This window comes from Aethalodelphis obliquidens, unplaced genomic scaffold (genome assembly GCF_003676395.1).
Source record: "Aethalodelphis obliquidens isolate GAN/ISIS:26980383/991018 unplaced genomic scaffold, ASM367639v1 scaffold30, whole genome shotgun sequence".
NCBI lineage: Eukaryota > Metazoa > Chordata > Mammalia > Artiodactyla > Delphinidae > Aethalodelphis > Aethalodelphis obliquidens.
In genome coordinates this window covers 5,596,459-5,617,036 of record NW_020837974.1, presented here as the reverse complement: position 1 = coordinate 5,617,036, position 20,578 = coordinate 5,596,459, and the positions used below count along the sequence as shown (strand labels likewise).

General features: G+C 46.6%; 1 protein-coding gene across 18 annotated transcripts in view; it reads right to left on the bottom strand.

The window, feature by feature from the left end:
* Positions 1–20,578, bottom strand: part of TRRAP (transformation/transcription domain associated protein) — a 110,967-nt gene that overhangs the window by 31,198 nt on the left and 59,191 nt on the right. For 17 of the 18 annotated variants that reach the window (XM_027125796.1, XM_027125803.1, XM_027125811.1 and 14 more), the window contains 18 exons: positions 19,735–19,893; positions 19,505–19,639; positions 19,031–19,141; positions 18,003–18,149; positions 16,362–16,575; positions 15,468–15,593; positions 14,885–15,031; positions 13,980–14,179; positions 13,302–13,423; positions 12,767–12,980; positions 10,669–10,848; positions 8,359–8,505; positions 7,039–7,158; positions 6,556–6,843; positions 6,270–6,407; positions 5,465–5,577; positions 4,900–5,035; positions 1,689–1,880 (listed from right to left, as the gene is read on the bottom strand). In XM_027125796.1, coding sequence (XP_026981597.1) covers positions 1,689–1,880; positions 4,900–5,035; positions 5,465–5,577; positions 6,270–6,407; positions 6,556–6,843; positions 7,039–7,158; positions 8,359–8,505; positions 10,669–10,848; positions 12,767–12,980; positions 13,302–13,423; positions 13,980–14,179; positions 14,885–15,031; positions 15,468–15,593; positions 16,362–16,575; positions 18,003–18,149; positions 19,031–19,141; positions 19,505–19,639; positions 19,735–19,893 — 2,889 coding nt within the window. The remainder of the gene's footprint in view (positions 1–1,688; positions 1,881–4,899; positions 5,036–5,464; positions 5,578–6,269; positions 6,408–6,555; positions 6,844–7,038; positions 7,159–8,358; positions 8,506–10,668; positions 10,849–12,766; positions 12,981–13,301; positions 13,424–13,979; positions 14,180–14,884; positions 15,032–15,467; positions 15,594–16,361; positions 16,576–18,002; positions 18,150–19,030; positions 19,142–19,504; positions 19,640–19,734; positions 19,894–20,578) is intronic. The other variant, XM_027125808.1, reaches the window with a different exon arrangement.

Genomic DNA, 20,578 nt, shown 5'->3' with positions numbered 1-20,578 from the left:
AAAACTTTTCCCCTCAGTGATTTTTTTTGAGGGGTGGTAGTTGAGGAGGAGGGGGGACAGACACAAGCTGTAGTTCGAAATACATTATAACTTATTAAAACATGATAAATATTTCAAAAAATTAGGCATTGTTTTAACGTTTATAGGTTTTGAAAAAAGGTACTTATATTTAATTTTTTTAAAATAAACACTTCTCTGAGCTCATCCTTTCTACCTCCTCAAACTCCTCAGACCCTAAAATTAATAGTTACTGAATGATCAAACTGAATCGTTTCCATAAAATCATTCTTATGTCTTTGTTTTCTATAAGATTTCTCAGCTATGCTGGTTGATAGTGCTACTTGGGGGAGGAAGTCATCTCTCTAAATGCAGTCAGCTTTGTAACCAAACTAATCAACAAATAACTGAGTATCAACTGTGACCACAGCAGTGGAAGAGAAACTGCCTTTAATTTCACTTCCAAAATTCCTGAATCAGGATTGTCTGAAATACTGCATTTTATACTCTGTACTTTGAATATATAACCACACAATAATTTCTATTTATTCACAACTGTGTTATTCATAGCAATACTTAGTCATTCATCCATAATAATACTCAGTCATTCTCAATATTTCTTGCATTGACAACTTTTTCCTATGTTCATGCAATAACTTTTTTCCTAACAGCTACGACATGCAACCCATCTTTGCCCTTTTAGAGGATGTGGAAGAAAAAGTCCACTTTAAATAAAAGCTTTAGAATATCTTAATAAACTAGATTAGAGATGTTATATACCTGCAAAATAACACTACCTTAGTGCACACCTTGAGAAAAAACCAAAAATAATAGATACAAAAAGGAAAAATATCAAAACAAAGCGATTAATTGCTTCAATGAACTTCTGGTTCACTATGACAATGACAAAATAATCTAAGTATATTAATAAATAACTATATCATTTAAAAAATCTATAAAAAACTACACTATAAAAATCAATATAGCAGTTTAAGTCTCAAAACTACTCTTTCAAGAGGAAAAAAGTATGACCATTCTGCCTATAGTTTTACTCATTCAATAACACTGGGAGCTGCTCCATGCCAGGTGCCAGATAAAAGAGGACAAGAGCTGACACAGCCCTTCGTGTGTGTGTGTGTGTGTGTGTGTGTGTGTGTGTGTGTGTGTGCGCGCACGCATTGGGGCTGGGAGGATGGGAAGAGGCATGTTCCATGGGGAAGGGCAGTGTGCACAAGGCGCTGTGGGGAGAGACCCTTTAGATCTGAGCCACTGAATGGTGGCTAGTGTGGCTGAACAAATTGTCAGAAATACTGAAGACGATACACAAAGGAAGAAGCCAAGGCACAGCCTATTTAACTGCAGTCTTAAGAGTCTCAAGAGGAGGAGAGACCTTTTCAGACTGAACAGTGGCATCACACTGATGGTGGTAAAGTGGGCATTAAAGAATATTCCTAAAGCAAAAATGAAAATCATCAAGATCACTCCTGTGGGACGGCTTCTGTCACTTAAATCCCTTGGAAGCACCAAAAATGAGACGCAACATTTTAGTCCTCTCTGTTTTGACTCTGGCCTTCCTTTCACCGAGGGTGAGTTTAAATGGGAAACAACAAGTGGAAGGAGTTTCCTCTCCCGTCCAGCTCAGCTTATGGACCTAAGCCTGGACAGGAGGAGCTCTGCTATGAGGGACCCACCTGAAGAAGAGGTGTGTGCACGTGGGACACCACATGGGGCAGCCGCCGCCACTCGCGGATGGCCAAGCTGCTGGCCATTTCCACCAGGCGCTCGATGAAGCTGAGCTGCTGCTCCTCAGGGTGGCAGATAGCCAGGTATCCACGGTACATGTTGACCTTCCACGCCATCTCCTTTGGACAACTTACTTCTACCTGGTTATGGAAGAATATCACATAGGAAACAATGGGTATACTTCCTCTCAGTGGAAAGAGTCAAAAAGTAAAGTCAATTTTTTGGTAGCCAGTTTGCAAAGCAATAAACAGAAATTAAGCTATAAATAGATACTCATTTTCTTTAGAGATGTCATCATGCTTTAGATTTTTTTCTGGACACTCTCCTCTGCCGAATACCAATGAGTGGCCAATCTCTCTAACTATGGAGGTGCCACAGGCTCCTTGCTTTAAGGTCACTAGTAGTTCCAGAAAGGGGAAACTGATCAACACCATTATGACGGACCAGATGAATAACGTACAAAGTCAGCCAGTGAATTTTCAAAGGATTAAATATGTGCTCATCTCCTCTCTGATAAATATCAGTAAAATTTTGAATTGTTTCCAATTCACACTGTTATCCTGGGAAATTCATCTAACTTGTTCCACATTATGTAAGGAAGCTGAAGGCAGCGATTCAGGTTTATAAGAATATGAGTGAACATTCATAAATTTTACTGTCATTTAAAAGCCGCACTTTATTATCTACTATAAAGTTTCCCCCAGATTTCTCATATCTTGGTTATCAGTTCTGATGAAGTGGACAGAGCCCAGAGCCATCACATTTCCTCCCACTGGCCCTAAGCCCAGGTAGAGGCTCCAGGTGTGCCCGGGAAAGCACCTGTGTTTGCCCACCACTTTCTAAAGAAGGCATTAGAACTCATTGCATTTTATCAGCCTTTTACAGAGCATTTTTAAAAATGTAAATTAAAAAATTAAACTCTTTTCAAAAATAATCTCTGTGTATAAAAAAATGAAAGAACATAGAGATATTCTTAAAAGAATTTTATAGGACTTGCTGTAACAAGATCAATGAGACATTCATTGTGAAGCACCTTTGGGAAATAACAATAGAAATTACACACATCTTAGTCCCATGCTGCTCTCTGCACAAATGATGTAAGAGCAGCGATGGTAATAATAATGCACTGACATAACACCTGGCCTTGCTTTCTGACATCTGACTTTTTCACAGCAGAGTCACATCGATGGCCCCTCTTAGTTCTCAGTAATCCAGTGATGAAGAAATTCAGGGAGACAACCTTGTAAACACATCTGCTTCCTACATGATCCTCTAAAATTACACCTAAAATCTTACATTTTCTGGACTTAAACACTATTTAAGACAGACTTTTGTCAATCACACCTGCCCTCTGTAACATTAAGAACAAAGGCCTGTCTTCTAATTTCTCCTCCACTGAAAAAAATTACCCCATTTATTAAGAACTACTACAAGCAGCCCCATCATCGCAAGACCCAGGAGGAAAAAGAAAGGTAATTTGATTTTTTTTCTTTTAAATACTGGTAAATGAGTAAATAAGTTAGTACTATCAAGACCATTTGAAATTAATTTACTGCAGATTACCCAGAGTGCTTATTAATATACTTTGAGCTTTTTCTAACCAGTAAGTGCTTTAAAATTTTGGGAAAGTAATCAAGAATTTGTGAAAGAAGATCATCATTTGTCAGACCTATGGACAGTATGATACTGCACATATCCTGCTAAGTGAAATCTTGGAAAGGAGAAAAAGAAACCATTAGAGTGAGCTATAAATACTTATTTATAATATAAATATTTTTACACTGAGATAAAATAAAGGAGAATGTTTATCAGAATAAAGAACAATCAACTGTAAATGCAACCTGTCAGCAAGCTATTTATTTCTGTTTACCTACATAAGTGATTGGTTATTTCTCAGAGTAACACCAGCTCCCTGCATCAGGTGAGCCATCTCCCGGGTCCCACCCTGAAAGCCCAGACCCTGGGCTCTGTGATCACTCTGTAGTTAACAGCTTGTGACTACTTCAGTTCTTCGATCTTTTGCATTTTGTTTAAAAGCAGCAGAAGTAACAAAATAAGCATGGTATCCACAATACAAGTTAAAATTTTAGGTTAATCCTTTCAAACAAAGTGGCCTACAATCTCAATGTGCTTTTGAATCTCCATATTAAGGAAGGAGAATCATTGGTGTGACTGTAAATAAACCCTTACTAGGTAAAGGGGGAAGGTGAGAACAGGACAGTAGTGTAAACCCCTAAACCCCATAACACTGACACCACATAGAAAAGGTCAAAAACTGAGCAGCAGCAGCAAAGAAAAGGGGTCAAGGGAGAAAATCACAGAAGGGTACAGATGCAGGAAAAAATAAAGAGCAACAAGAATAGCTGCTTTCACAGACCACCCAAGGCTTTGATGATGGTGATGATGGTGGTGACAGTGATGATGATGATGATGATGATGATGACGACGACGACGACGACGACGATGACGACGACGTGGGGTTCAGACAACACAGCTGCACTGTCTGACACCATAACTTCTGATGCCCTGACACAGGCTTCCCAGTGTGAGAAAGAAAACTGCACCTCTGTGCCTGCTCTCCCATCATGCACTGAATTCCTCTGGATGGAGTTTAATTTTTGAAAATGTAGTGCTCAACTACGTTAATGGCTCAAGTTCACTTACACTGCACAATTACCACTTCTGTAATGCAAGACATGCTTTGAATGTGATACTGTTTTCATGTAACAAACTTACTAACAGCAGCTACTGTGCCAGGCCCTGGGCTTGTACAATTCACCTTTGCTATACTCACTGCTGCAGAGCTTCTGCCAACCAAGTCCACCAGTACAATTGCCTCTGTTTTTCCAAATTTCTCCAGACATTACTGTTTTCTCAGAGAATCCAAGGTCTCCACCTGATACTTTTTACTGTAACTCAATAATGAACTAATACTTAAGTTATAATTTAAGTCAAGCTCAGGAAAGATGTTAGTGATAACCCAAAATAACTCTTGCTTTCCAAGCGCTCTCTTTCATCTGTCAAAATGCCCAGCTTGCTGTGAGTGAAGGGGAATCTCCAGAGACTCACAGCTTTGGCAACAGGGCCCCACTCAGCTGTGGAGACTGTGACCTGAGCATGGATGAGTCACGGGATGGGCAGGGAGGGGTGGGGTCTCACCTGCACCAGCGCCTCCTTCATGGCGGTCCAGTTGGACACCCGCCAAGCACACTCCAGGACCAGGTAAGGGTTAATGTGACCTTTGGACTGGCCGTACTCCGTCAAGGCTTCCCACTGGTTCAGCTCCTTGGAGCACCTAGAGACCAGGGATCCAGGGCCAAAGCTCAGTGACCACACCCACAGATGGGATTTTAAGTCATTTCCATTCCACCGAAAGGAAAAAGTATTCCCCCCCACAGAGAAGGGTGGGCTTCTGCGGGATGCTGAGGTGCCCCAGGGCAGTAAACTATGCGCGCCCCTGGAGCAGCAAGAACCGCAGCCCCTGCAGCAGAGAGCTCAGAGCTCCGGAGCCTGTGGAGAGCAGGAGTCATTCACTGTTTCTCCAACACACTCTCAATTACTCAAGACTTTAAAAGCTGTTTATAGGTTTTTGTTTGTTCTTTTCTTCACGGGGCCATAAAGAAAGCAGCAAAGTTCCCTCTTAAAAACACTCATTATGAGAAAATTTCAGAGATTCTCACTGGTTTCCTTAACTGATTCTTGAACACGTCACTGTTCAGCTTACCGAATCCAGTGGTCCTCCCAAAGCTGGTATTCTGGGAAAATAGCAGGGGATGCATTACTCCTCTCATGTTCTTTCTTGGCTTTATCCATTGCCTTTTCATATGATTCTTGTGCCTAAAAAAGTTAAACTGCTTTCAAACTGCGGTTTAACTAGAAACTTTTACATGACCATTGCTCAATTATTTAGGGCAAGTTGCATCACAGACCCAGGGGTGTCTCGTTGCTCTTCTCTAAGGTCACCCAACACCCAGAATTCTCCATTCAGAGAATAGAAGAGAGTGGAGGAGAAGGTGCATAATTCCCCACATGCAACGGAAGGAGCGGGAGGGAGACTGCCCAGACCCCGGGTTCATTTTTCCATCCGTCAGAGATGAGAGCAGGGGCCACAGCCCGTGCCTCTGCCTCTGGAGTTTCTGTGGCTCAGTGTCCTACACGCGGCTGCGACCATACCTGCGACCGTGACCCACACTACAGTGAAAGGACGGGCACGAGGATTAAAATCTCACACTGATCACAATCTACCTACTACTTCCAACAGGATCAATGACTGTAGATAAGAAGCATCCACATTAGCAACTAACAGTAAATGAGGCAGGACTGAGCTTTAAAAGTGTTCACATCCCATACGTATGTTTCTCTGAAATTGAGACTTTAATCTAAGAGTCTTTATGTGGATAAATAAATGCTTCAAAGAAAAACAGTAAATTTCTTATTTAGACACGAACTGACTGGAGGACACACTAAAGAACCACTATAAACGCCTTTCACCACCCATGTGACCTGGATGTCCCGCCCGACGGCACTACCTGCTCGAAGAACCCGTGCTGCTCATAGGCGATGGCCGTCGCTGTCTCCGAGTACTTGCAACGCTTCTGCCACAAGCCCGCCCACATGTCTTCCTCTTGTAACAGAGAGTAAAGCTCAGCGAGGGAATCCAGAATCTCCTGAAACACAGGTCGCAGTTTCTGAGTGCTCATGACAACTGCCTTCCCCCTGCCCCAACAAAGCAACTTCACGGTACCTAATTTAAAATCACTAGGGAGATGTTTGCTGGGACCACGAAGCCACCAGCAAAGCAAGGCGGGGCCTCACCTGCTGAGGCGGAGTGATGCTCTCCTGCTCGTAAAACTCGGCTGTTTGCTTGGGCTTAATCTGCAGGCTCAGCCCTTTCTCAAAGGCCTGGTGCTCGAGCATCAAGGTGGAGCGGAACCAGAGGTTGTGGGTCTTCCCCAGGTACTTGAGCACGCAGGGCCGGATGGGGATGGGAGGGACACACTGGGACATGGCCTCCACAAAGCAGTTGAGAGCGCTGGGCTGGCAGTCCCGCTGCACCTGGTGGCTGCCGCTGCACAGGAATGGGCTGATCTCGCCAGCCAGAGCCTGAAACCCAAGAGCAGGTTGACCTGGGTCTCGTGCAAAAATCAGCCCGTCTTTACCCTCTCACTCAGCATCTGGGATATTTTTGATAATTCACTCTTGGATAATACTAGTTTCCTCAGCCATTGAAACTTAATCAAATACTTATCAAAAGCTAAAACTATATTTTTCAAAAGAGGACTTAAAAAACAGACTCACATGCTGCTGTCTGTCAGACAGGATTTTCCACAACCTGGGGAAAAGCTGGACCCACGTCTTTTCGGCCAGCGTGGTGGAGATGTGGCACAGCTGGACGAAAGCGCTGAGCAGGGCTCCAGTCTGCAGAGAGGAAAGACCGGTGTAGCGGGCAAGGGCTGGTGCTGAAACCCCTGCCATGCGGCTGCCCCACGCGTCCCTCCCTGGTCAGGAAACGTTACTGCCCCACCTTACCACACGCTCCTCCACTTCTAAACTTTCAAAGACCTGAACAAACGTCATGCCACAGTGAAACACAGATTCTGAGCACCACAGACCCCCGGTGTGCTTAGCAGCTGAGCCAGGACCTGGGTAAGGGGCTCACCAGTGACACACCTACATTTTTAACTTTCAAGGGCATTTCGTATTACTGATTCCACCAGGCCCGAGAAGTACGAACTCAATGCTGATGCTGAAAGTGCAAACGAGAGGCACACAGGCACCATCAAAGCAGAGGCTACTGAAGACATGAAGAGGAAACAGGAGAAGCATACACGTACTAGCTAAGCTATTTGCCAACAGGTGTATTCTGAAGAACAAATCAAGAACCATGGAAGTTCAGAGTCTCTGCAATTGACAGCGGGCAAGAGCTGGAGAGGTGCCGGGAATGCACAGGGCTGAACCAGAACACCCCACAAATGGGGTCGGAGTTGGAAACCAGGGGCCCGGAGTGTATATCAAATCCACAGATGCGTTTGATTTTGTCCACAGCTCCGTGGTTTTTGAAGTATGAATTTCTTATAAACAGCCACGTTTCTGGCTGCTTGAAGCCCAGCTCCCCACGTGGCATCAAGAAGCCGGCGCTGAGGGGCTCAGGCACACACTTGCCGTCCCTCCATGGGCCCTGCTGCCCAAGACGGAGACACACACGTCACATCATGTTGTCCTTTTTACCCAACAACAGGGAATTCACTCTCATACCCACATCTCTATTAAAAATGCAAAACCCAAGGATACAAATATTCCAAGGAAAATGGAAGAAAACATTTAAGTGGAAAAGACTCCTACTTGCTACTCAGGCTGCCCAGTGAGGAAGGCCATGAGGAAACGAGCCTGGCTGACCTCATGTGGCTGCTCCCCTCACCCCGGTCAGGGCGTCAGGGGCCTCCTTGCTCCAAGTCAGTGGCAGAGGCCAAAGTACTCAATGGCCACGAGTATCCACAGACCTGGCTACAGAAACGCTCACCTCGAGCAGTGAATGGGGGAGTCCATGGGTTCATGGACTGTTCAAAATGTTCAGGGGCAGGGGGAGAACCACAACTATCCCCCCAAATTTGCACAGACCTTCACTTCCCGGAGCGTATCAAGAAATTTGTCGTGTCTGTTGGTTAACATATGCAGCTGGTTTCCAATGTCCTTTTCCGAAAGTTCTTTGGTTTTGGGCGTGCTGGTCTGATCTCCAGGAGCTAGTTCAATATCAATCTCCACATCCTAAAAAACAGAAACAAACATGTAAAACCAAAAGGTCAATTGAAGAAAATCAACAATCACAACTCCTGTAAACTTCTTGTTACACTTTTCGTAAATAAAATTTTAGTTTCTTGGAAGTTTATGATTAAATAATCTTGAATTCTAAAATAAAAAACAAGCAGATTAAACTAGACCTGACCTAGCTCTCTTTCTTACATGACACTATAAAAATGTCACCATTTTGCTTTCATATGTGGATTATGGAAAGCAAAGTTAAAAAGAAATTACAACTTTAGGGATTTCCCTGGTGGCGCAGTGGTTAAGAATCCATCTGCCAATTCAGGGGACATGGGTTCGAGCCCTGGTCCGGGAAGATCCCACATGCCGCGGAGCAACTAAGCCCGTGCGCCTTAACTACTGAGCCTGCGCTCTAGAGCCCACGAGCCACAACTACTGAAGCCCACACACCTAGAGCCTGTGCTCCACAGCAAGAGAAGCCACCGCAGTGAGAAGCCTGCGCCCCGCAACAAAGAGTAGCCCCCACTCGCTGCAACTAGAGAAAGCCTGCGCGCAGCAACAAAGACCCAATGCAGCCAAAAATAAATAAATAAAATAAATAAAACGCAACATAGCTGCCTGGCTGTCTTGCTCATTCAGATTAATAATACTGTCAGGCCAATGCACAGAACCTTGCTGGCATGGTGTTTTACACAACTCATCCCCCAAAAAGAATGAACCTTATTTCTCTCTGAATTTTCTGGGAAGTCACAGTCAAAATCCAATCATCGGACTAGGCTCTAAGTCACGCTAGTGGCCATTTGGTGTGCGCCCTGAAAATGCAGAAGAATCACTTCAAAGCTGGTAATTTATTTCACACGGGAGGACGACAGAAAGAGAAAAAGATTCTATCACCAAATGACCTAGTGCTTAGCAACTAAGTGAAGAAAATTTTTATTTGTAAATAAAATAAGTGGATGTCTCACATACAGAAGAGGGTACCAACTACCCCTTTTAAAGCAAAGAGGGTACCCTCCTCCTTCAACACTGATTAGCTGTCTTCTAACACCCAACACTCCAGGCAGACTGAGCTTCCAAGGGCCAACACCCTAAAGGAAACAGCTTACAGACCAACACCCTGCGTGGTGTCAGCCACTCCACACGGGGTACTGACAGTCAGCAGCACCAAGGCTCTGCCCTGCCGGTCGGGTCTGGGCGCCACAGCCGCCCCTGCCAGGACTGGGTAGAGACACAGGAGGTTCACAGTAGGTGGACCGCGGAGCCAGCTAGAGCCACAGTTCCTTCATGATAGCGTCACTTCCTGGAGCAGTGCTTTGTAATACAACACGGGCTACCCCTGACTTGGGGAGAACAATCACCAAAGAGTAAAATACCCTTTGCTCAGCAGCACAGCCCATGACAAAGTGATCTCTCTCAAAATTTAACGATGAGACAAGGTACTTATCGATTCTGCCTTTAAAAACATCTAACTGAATGGAAATAACCCAGTGTCCATCAACAGATGAATGGATATTATTCAGTCATAAAAATGAATGAAACCTTGCCATTTGCGACAACATGGATAGGCCTTGAGGGCATTATGCTAACTGAAATCAATCGTATGATTTCAATTTTATGTGTAGAATCTAAATACACACACACAAGCTCCTAAATACAGAGAACAGACTGGAGGCTGCCAAAGGCAGAGGGTGGCAGGCAGGTGGAATGGGTCAAGGAGTCGAAAGGTACGAACTTCCAGTTATAAGATAAAGAAGTCCTGGGGATGTAACGTACAGCATGGGGACTGCAGTTAACAATGCTGTACTGCGTATTTGAAAGTTGCCCAGAGAGTAGGTCTTAAAATTCTCCTCACAAGGAAACACTTCTGTAACTACGTGTGGCGATGGATGTTGACCAGACTCACTGTGATGATCGTTTCGCAGTATATACAAATACCAAATCACTACACTGTACACCTGAGACTAACAGGATGTACGTCAACTATACCTCCACATTAAAGAAAGGAAAATATAAGTATTGAACACAGTACCACATTCAGAGCTTTCAGGCAGAGACAGGTCTTAACACATTGCTCTTGCCCTAAAAATATTCTAAGGCTGATACAAAATTCTCCAACAGGGATGGGAGCCCTGCGGTGGAACGGTGGCACTGTGCGCTGGGCGTTACCTCCTCCTTGGACTCGCTGTTCTCCCGCTCCCGGGGCTCCTGCTTGACGTGTGTGACCATGGCGAAGGCCGCGCGGTCGTGGCTATCGGCCAGGTTGATGACGTTGGTGATGGATGGGAGCATGGCGCCCTGGCAGCTGGTCCCGATGGGCGTGCTCTTCTCACACACGGCCAAGAGGAGCTGGAGGGGGTTTGCGGGAGAGAAGACAAACCTGGGATGCACGCCTGGTGCTCCGGTGTGTGGACCCCATTAACCCCGAGTTGCCTCGACCAGCACATGCTGATGACCCCAGTCCCCAGCTCGCTCTACACCCTCCAGCTTCGAAAGGAGTCTGGCCCTCTCTCCCAGCGGCCCCACTCAGGTACCCCTGACTCCGTGTCGAGGCGTAAACTGGGCATCTCTCTCCCTACCAGACAGGACTCCTCCCCTGTCCTCTCAGAGGCGTCTCCCAGGCAGGAGTGCAGCTGCTGTTGCTCCATCCGCCCATTTTCCCGTCTCTCTCGTCTCCCACTCACCTCACCGGGTCCTGCCGGTATCACCTCCTGAACAGCCAGGCAGCCGTCACCTCCTGCCCAGACACAGCTTCCTAACTCATCTCGACTTACTCTTCTCAAACTCATCTTATTCCACAAGCTGACATCGGCACCCCCTCCCGACACCCCCAGGGGCTTCGCACAGTCCGCAGGGGATGGTGTGAGCTCCCTAGCGGGGCACCCATGAGGTAACAGTCCCCACGTGCACGCGACACCCCCGAGACTATTCCCCGAAGCCCCGACCCGGCTCACACCACCCCCGACCCAGCCACTCTTGCATTCTTACTGAACACCCACTATGTACTGTGTGAGGCCCTGGAGATTCGTTTGTCAACTTCACAGAGACAGTGCCCCCGCCCGGTGAGGCTGGAGTGTCAGAGGGAAGGACAAGACCAACATCAACACATAACACACACACGCTCATCGTGATGATGCAGCCCAGGGAATGGGCAGGCGACAGAGGATACAAGGGCGCCTGCTTCAGTTCAGCGTGGGTGTCAGGAACGTGGCATGTGTGAGAACCCGGGAGGCCAGTGAGGCTGGAGACTAACGAGCGGGGGCAGAGGGGCAGCACAGGGCTGGAGAGGGGCCAGCGAGTCGGTATCCTGGAGGTGGGGTCTTGTGCTGGGTACAAAGGCAAGGAGCGACACAGTCTGCTTTACTCTATCAGAACAAGTTTGCAACAGTAAGAACTGTGGCGGGCAGGAGAGAAGGTGGGTGAACACTAAGGACACCATTCCTGTCATCTTCGTGAGCCAGAGAGGGGAGGGAGAAAAGCGAGTGGCCTTGAACTGGTAACACCTGGCGATGGACCAGACACACAGGACGAAGGAGGCAGGACAGCAGGTTCCTAGCTGCGCCCTTCAGCCTGCCCTGTCCTCTACATGGTCCAATGTCTTTTTCGTCTTTGTCACTTCCTACCCCAGGGCTTGGCACCTAATGGCAATCGGTAAGTCTCATGAAAGAATGAAGAATAAATCAGGGAACTCTGCCCACTGTGTTGCCATTTGTGAAGTTCCAGATACTGCTATTTACAACACTAAGAAAACGTATACTCAGCACCAAAGGAAACATGCCAACAAGCTCTCACTGAAACCCAGCGCCACAATTCCCTTCTTTTCCCTCAAAGAGAATTTCACAACCTTGTCTCACTAGACAAAGTGGTCTGGTAACCTATTTGCACAGCATCGGTAACCTGCTTTGGAAAACCTAGGTGGCCTGATGCAGTATGTTTGTTGGTGATTAATCCAAAGAATGAAGCCAGAAGTTTGACTACAATCCCGTGAACAACATCAGAGACCATCTGAACTGCTGTCCCCTGAAACAGCCTGACCGTTCACACAGGGCCTCATCTCCAGCACCCCGGCCTCTTGCACTAAGGGGTCAGAGCCCATAGCGTTGTCAGGCTGGTCTGGCCTGGCTGCTCTACCCTTCCTGCTTTAAGTCTTTTCCCTTCCTACTAGAGATTAAAGCGGTCTTGTGGTAGAGATGTCTGATCTGTCTTTGCGTGTGTAGACACCCGGCCCCAGGCCCCCCACACGGACCATGAGCTGGGTCCGTCCTACCTCGATGCACTGCTTGATCCAGAAGTGGCTCCCCATGGCCTCCCAGTTCTGGGAGCAGGTCACGTAGAGCAGGCGCTCGTACACGCGACGCTTCATAGAGTTGTCGAAAACCTCGAAAAACTTGGCCCTGATGAGCGGCTGGGCGCAGCGCAGCCCAGAGAGAAAGGCAGGCTCAAGTTTCGCAGTCAGCTCGCTGCCAGAAAGCGTCTCATCCCTGCAATCCAAGGAATGACACCGAGATAGCAGAGCTACGCAGGACGGGGGACCCTCAGGCCGTAAGCAAACGAGCAGTGAACAAGTGGACACCAGCTTTCCGAAAAGCCTCCATGAAGGCCAAGAGTGTGTTCCAAATCGTCCTGGGCTGATGTAGCATTTGAGCAAAAAGGCTCATTAATGATGCCAAAGTATGTTATGTGATTTAAATGAACATTTAAAATTTAGATATAATGAGAAGATTAAAAAGTCACATTACTGGCTAGTCAGAGAGCACGCCAGGGACTGACACGAGCAACATTTGATTAATTGCTGTGATTACCTGTAGACGTAGTTAACAAGGTCTAAAAACTGTGCATTTAGTTCAAGGTCTTCTGGAAAACGCTTTTCGATGTAGGTCATCATTTTCACAAGCAAAATGGACTTCTCCCGGAGTGTAGGTGTCTGTACAAATTTGTTTTTTAAAAGAAAAGGTCAATTATTTCTGTTTGAAAAAAGACATGCTCCCAAGTATTTCAGCCATATGCTCTATCAATTTTTAAGCTCTTACGATCTTGTCAGGTAAAATAAGACAAGGCTGTTTCTAAATGGTTCTTCGGATGCTCAAGATCAAGACAGGTGCCAACATAAAAGCAACTAAACTAAAGAACAAATCAGAAGTTTGAAAGCATCTTACTAAATCAAATAATAACCCCTCATCATTATTATTTTTGGCTTAACTTCACCACCATAGAAGACTAACAAGTAAGGTTCATTTAACGTTTTAACAGAAGTAAAACCTTATAAGATAAGTGACCAGTTATTCCAAATTTCTGTTTAAAATCTGTTAAGCACAGTGAGAAAAATCCACCATAAGGGAAGATTCGGTGAACGCAAACACTGGAGAAAAAAATGTTTTGTTTGAGAACTTGCAGAAGAGCTTAGAATGCGACGCCTGAATTTCCTTTTACACACACAGGAAGATCACCTGGCCAGAGCACAGCCCCTCTTCGCAGCTCACCTGATTGGCTGCCATCGGGGAATTATTTTTAACCCATTCTTCCACAATTTTAACCACGGCCCGGAGCATTTTGGCATCGGGGGATTTCTCAATGAGGGAGGTCAGGATGGCCTGGATGAAGTTCTTCCTCATCTCCATGCTCATCACAGCTAGGCGCGTCTTCACCAGCTCCAGACTCAGCATCACCAGCTCACTGGTTCCTGCTCAAGCGGAGAAAGAGCCCAACGATCTCTACCAACTTGCCTGAGCAGGCAACCAACCACCCGCACTGCATGGCACTCTGGATTCTGCCCATCGCCTCCCCAAAATATCTTCTCCTGCAACTAGAGCTCTGGGATTTGAAGTGCCTCACGGCTTTCTGACTACTCCGCCTTGCCAGGGGGGCCCTATAAGAGCCTCCTCACAGGGGAAGGGATGATGGAGCTGGTGGGACCACTGCAGGAAACCCCGCATACAGCCAAGCCCTGAAGTCACATGCATGGCACTGGTGCTCCGAGGGGCAACTGGAAGAGTGACAACCGCAGCTCCCTGCCACACACCAACATATCGCCGATTCCTGAAGCTCACAGCTCAGGTCTGGAACCAGTGACTTAATTCTTCTTCAGAAATAATAGTTCTGATAATAGCAACCTCTGTTTTATAGCAAAATTGTTAGATAACTCTCATCTAGTGATGAATGTTGCTCAAATTTCTTCATTCTTACATTCACAATCTTTAAATCAGTTCATTTTAAAAGTGAGTCTTTTTATGGTTGTAAATGAAATGCTCAGAACCTCTTTGTGAAGAGCAAATGATACTGAACTGCATAAAAACAACAGACATTCGTGTTGGCTTTAGAATCTAATCACAGCCGGCACGTTTAGGTGTTGAAGCCTCAGGGAAGAACATGGGGCCGAGCCTGTCACCTGAGGTTGCTTCCGTGCTGCCCGAGGTGGCCTGCGGGCTCAGGTGCTCTCGGACCATCTTCTGCAGGGAGCGCATGAAGACCGAGATCAGCCTGTCGATGTAGCTTGGGTTGTTGCTGCAGGCAGACTTGAGGATCATCAGGGTCCCTGAAAGGTAGAGAGTGACAGGTGTTTTTTGAGAAAGGTCTTAAAAAATTGAGTAATTCACAAAAACGTACTACTTAAAACATTAAAAAATGTGCTAGACAAAAATGTGCCATTTCTGACAGAAGTACAGGTTAATCCCAAATGTCAACATTACAGGTGACCCTTAAACAACACAGGTTTGAACTGCATGAGTCCACTTACGCATAGCTTTTTTTCACTAGTAAATACTACAGTGCTACACGATCCGGGGTCAGCTGAATCTGTGTACAAGGGGCTGCGGACACGAAGGAACCATGTAAAATATACAGAGAGCCGACTGTAACTCATAAGAAGATTTTCGCCTGCAAGGGGCCAGCGCCCCTCGACCCCAGAAGGAAAAGCTTATCCAGTGCACAGCTGGACCACGCTGGGAAAACCACGATGGACACACGCTCACCAAAGAGCTGGGAGGGGTTGGCGCTGGTGGCCTTCTCGTAGTTGGTGAGTCCCTCGTAGATGACTTTGCCCACCGCCGCGTAGAGGCACTCCAGCTCCTCGTACTTGGAGGCCACGCTCGAAGTGCCTGAAACAGTAGTGGGAACCTGGGCTCTGGGGTCCGGCTCGCGGGCCCGGCCAGGCTCTGGGACGCTAACTCTCCTCAGGCTAGCATTGAGCTTGGTTGTCTGGGACCTGCTGTGACTGACACAGGCACCTCTCACCGCAGGACGCGTGGTTCCCAGTTTACAGAGCTCAGTAACCACCTTTCATGCCACCAAGCCTCGCCTGAATACCCTAAATACACTTACATGTGAGACGCCAAAATTCTACCTTGTAAGCTGTTCAGCAACTGACAACATATTTTAACCTAGCTTCCTTTAAATACCATATGGAAATGGTATGTTCAGCTGATGGAGAAAACTATTTCCAAAGCAGACACAAAACTGCTAATGCAGACTGCTACCATGAAGTTTTTAAGTCAACTTCTTCTTTTTTTTTTTTTTTGTGGTATGTGGGCCTCTCACTGTTGCGGCCTCTCCCGCTGCCGAGCACAGGCTCCGGACGCGCAGGCTCAGCGGCCATGGCTCACGGGCCCAGCCGCTCCGCGGCATGTGGGATCCTCCCGGACCGGGGCACGAACCCGCGTCCCCTGCATCAGCAGGCAGACTCCCAACCACTGCGCCACCAGGGAAGCCCTCAACTTCTTTTAAAGAAAGTTTAAAGGTACAAAGAAAAGAAGAATAATAAAATGCTCACTATAGTAACAGGAGGATGAGCATTCTCAGCTGACAAGCTCTGTGCCCACCCATCCACTCGGAAAGAAAGAAAGGCGCCAACAGCAAAGGTCACATACTTGGCTCCGTTGGGAAAATACTCATGAGGCGTGAAAGAAGGCTGTGGACGGCTCGTAACACTTTGGTGTTTCCGCACGTCATACAGGCTGCGATTCCACGCTGCAGGGGTTTGAAGCTGCTCAGGATGGCTGGGGACTGCAGCACTGTCAGCAAGAAGCTCAGCACTTCCAATCCTGTGCATATGTTTCCATAGTTCACTTGACTGGGCTGCTCCTGGAACGGAGAACACAGGCCACACACAGATGAGATAAACAGTACAGCGAATCACAAACAGAAACCAAGCGAAATTAAAACTACACGTGTCAATAAGTACTTGGAAATGAAATAAACAACCACTAAAGAATAAACACATTAGATACATAAACGACCACCATATTTTATTAACACAGTAGGATTTCGTAATCTTCCTTTTAATAAATTTGCTTTAAATATTTAGTCAAACTTCCCTTAAGCTCATGAAAGATATTAATATTCAATATTTAGTACTAAAATTTTGAAAATCACTAAAATCTGGTTTAAAAAGGCAACTGTTGCAATGAATTTTGCTTTTTTCTCACGTTTTTAGTTAAAATACACATATCCTTCCAAAAGGAAGTATCTTTGAAACTGTGTATCATGAAATCAATCGAAGAGATTGTCAGCATTAAAAAAGAAAGAAAGAAAAAAAAAACAAGAGAATAAAATAGAAAATAGAGTACAAGTTTTACAGTAAGGACTTAAGTTTGGCCTCACAACACGTGTCTGTGGCTGACGCACACACATGCCCTGCAGGTGCACCGTGTGTGTGCACTGCTGTGAGGCAGATCATGGGGAAAGGCAGGAAGTCAGTGTGAACAGACCCATCGCCCTCAGAAAACGTCAGCCTGTGAAGGGGCTGAACTTGATTCAATGGTGACTACATTTGATAGGAAAATAATTTGACCTTTCAAAGAGAAAAAGAGGAAAGAAATCTGCAAATAAGTTAAGCAGCAAGCATGTGCCGCAGACTCAGGGGGCCTATTACTCTGTTTCCATAACACAGGTTAACCTGTGTAGCCTTTCAAAAAACTTGAGCAATGATACTAATCTTTGCAGCACAAAATAACAAATGCTTACAGTAGGTATGATCATCCTGAGACCAAAAGCTTTCAAATTTCACCACAGAACTAGATAAACTGAACTGTATCCTGGTAATGAAATGGATAAGGCAAGAGAACAGCTTCTGCAACCTCCAGAAAATTACAGAATCGTGGTTTTTACAGAAACAAAAACAACCAAAAAATCCAACAAATAATCAGCCATCTGGGGCTATCTCTAGTTACCTGACTATACAGTGCTATGTCCATCATTCAATCTATTTTAAAAATTCAACTTTACTTTAAAGGTGGTTGCATAAGTCAACTAAAAATGTTTATTCCATGCCAGCGGGTAGGTGGGTTTAAGAAATTAATCTGTGAAAGGCAAGAGAACTATTCTGTTTTCAAAACTCCCAACTCTCCCTGGGGTGGAGGTGAGAGCTGAAGATTTAGAGCCATTTTCAGCGAATGACACTCCCTCCTCATTAGCCAGCGGCCACGGGAAGAGGCGAAAGGGGCCATGACCAGCCGCGGGCAAGGAGATTGGGGTTGGTGGCCCGCCCGTGCCTGGGCCCTCGCACCTACCACGCTCATTAGCAGCTTGTCGAACCACTGGAGTTTGAGCTCCGACTTGGACCACATGTCTGGTCGCAAGGCTGTCTTCAGGAGAGTGACACACCGGCGGGACAGCACCTCCCCAGGAGACCCCGCAGTGCTGGTGTTGTCGTTAACCTGGAAGTTCACTCACGTTCAAGCCCAAGTTTCCCAGCACACGTGTTCACAGGCCTCTCACCAGCTGCTGCCCCGCGCCCTCCCACCCCAGCGCTCCACCTCCTCTCCTGTCTGACTCAACCTTGCCTCAACCCAGCTGTCTCTGCTCCCCCTGGGGACACTCCCTCCTCCCTCACAGTGGGTCAGTGGTGATCTGCACTCATTTGTGTGATTAATCCATCAGCTGGGCCTCCCAGGCCGTGCCCAGCACACTGCAGCACACAGGAAAGGATCGGTTGAAGAGTTTAGAAGACTGTTTTCAGTACTTGGAGATCCTCAATAGTGTTGCAAGATATACTATTTTTTAATAATTATAGAAACTACTTTGTAAGGGAAATTTCAGTTACAAGCTTTTTTGAAATATAAAAATGAAGTTTCAGGAATTGATTCCCAACAACTCCATGAAAATATATTACTGATTTGAATGATAAATGCAAGTTATAAAGCAGCTGAACTACTAATGTTGTCCATAACTTATGTAGGTTGGGTCATCCCAACACCTTTATGACACAGATAACTCGAAAGTCAAGTGATCTGCCCAAGATCACTGAACTGCCATGTTTCCCCAACACCAAGATGCTACTATAAGCTATACCATTACTTCATCACCACTGAAAAAAAAATGTTTTTTTAAATCGTATTATAAAACACAGGCAGATTTCAGATATTAGCAAGTCACAAAATAAACGGAATTTGGTATGAAAGGGACAAAACTAGCTCTCAGACCCTGGTTTGTCTATTTCTTTTTTGACCAAACCATCACAGACAATCAAACTCACTGGAGCCTATCAAGCAGCCTTTGTTCAGAAGGATCCCTAACCTGAGACACACAGATACCACACCTGACAGGCCACGCGGATGAGGAAGTTCACCACGGTGTCCGTGTGCTGCTTGTCAATGGGCTTGGCAAGGAGGGAGTCCGCACCTGGCAGAGACTGGCTCCGCCCAAACACCTGGAGACAGAGGGAAGAGAGTTCTCAACAGCGCAGCCCACTAACTGCACGCGGCCCTCCTCCCCGGGGCAGACCCCATCCTGGACGTCAGGGACACCACTGGCGGGCATGGTCTCCGCAGAAGGACAAGCAAAGTAGCCGTGGAGAAAGTATGGGGTAGCCATGGAGAAAGTATGGGGAGAAAGTATGGTGACCAAGGTCCAGGAAGCCAGCAATGTGGGACATCGTGGGGTTTCTAGCTGTGGGCGCAGCCTTTCCCAGCTGTCCTGCTGGCATGGCGCCGGGCACTCGGCCCACATTCAAAGTTTGTTGGATAAATGAACCATAAAAGGCGGCACTCGCAGCCTGTGCACGTGCTCTTACTGCGCTGATGGCTCCCGTCGCCGTCCTGAAGCGCTTCACTTCCTGTGCAGAGTCCACCGACAGGCCTCTTTTAATGGAAGATGAGACAGAGTTGACTCCTTCTCCACTTGTATTTGGGTCCATGTCTGCATCCGGCTTAAAGAAACACACACACACTTGACCTTCCTGACTGTTGTCCAGGGAGAGGCATAAAGAACAGTCAGGGAAGACTCGAGGGGCTGACGCCCTACCTGCTGGTCCTTGATCCTCTGCAGCTCCCACTTGATGACGACTTCGGACAGGTCCACGGCCAGCCGCCTCTGCTCGATGGTGACGCTGGGTGTGAAGCCCAGCCTTTGCATGGCGCTGACCATGTGCTGCACCAGGTGGTGCCGCACCGGGTAGTACACCTGCGGGCGCGGGCCAGGTCATGCCAGGGACACTGCGTGCCGCCCCGCACGCACGCCCACGTAACCCACCTCGGCCCCAACACACACAGCCCAACCTCCTGCCCAAGAATTCTGAACCATAACTTTAGCAAAGAAATTCTCATCACCTTTTGTATGTGTGTTTACCACTCCCCCTCCCCCCTACTGAGTCCCAACATAAGAGCGTGTTTCAGCCTTTTAGGACCATCTTTAAAAAATGCTGAACACCGAATTATCTTTAGGTAGGCAAGTCTAGTCACGTGTGTTAAACTTCAGACTTGATGTCATACAAATTAGCCATGCCAAGAGGCAAATTCCCAACTCTAAAAGAGCTGGCTGTAAAAGAATTAGCTTTTAACTCAATCCTTTCTCCTTTACCCAAACATCTACAAGGAATATCTACATATAAATAAATCCAACAAAGGGGGTGATCTGGTTATAGAGAAGGAGGTGCCAGCGACACCTTCAAGCCAAGTTACCAAAATCTAGAGTTAATGACAACTACCTCCCACCTTAGAGCAACAACTCATCTGTATTCGTGGACAACTGAGTACAGCTGACCCTTGAACAACACAGGGGTCAGTGGTGCCCACCCCTGACAGAGTCACAAACGCAAGCATAAACTTTACAGTCGGCCCTCTCCATCCGTAGTCCCACATCTACAGAT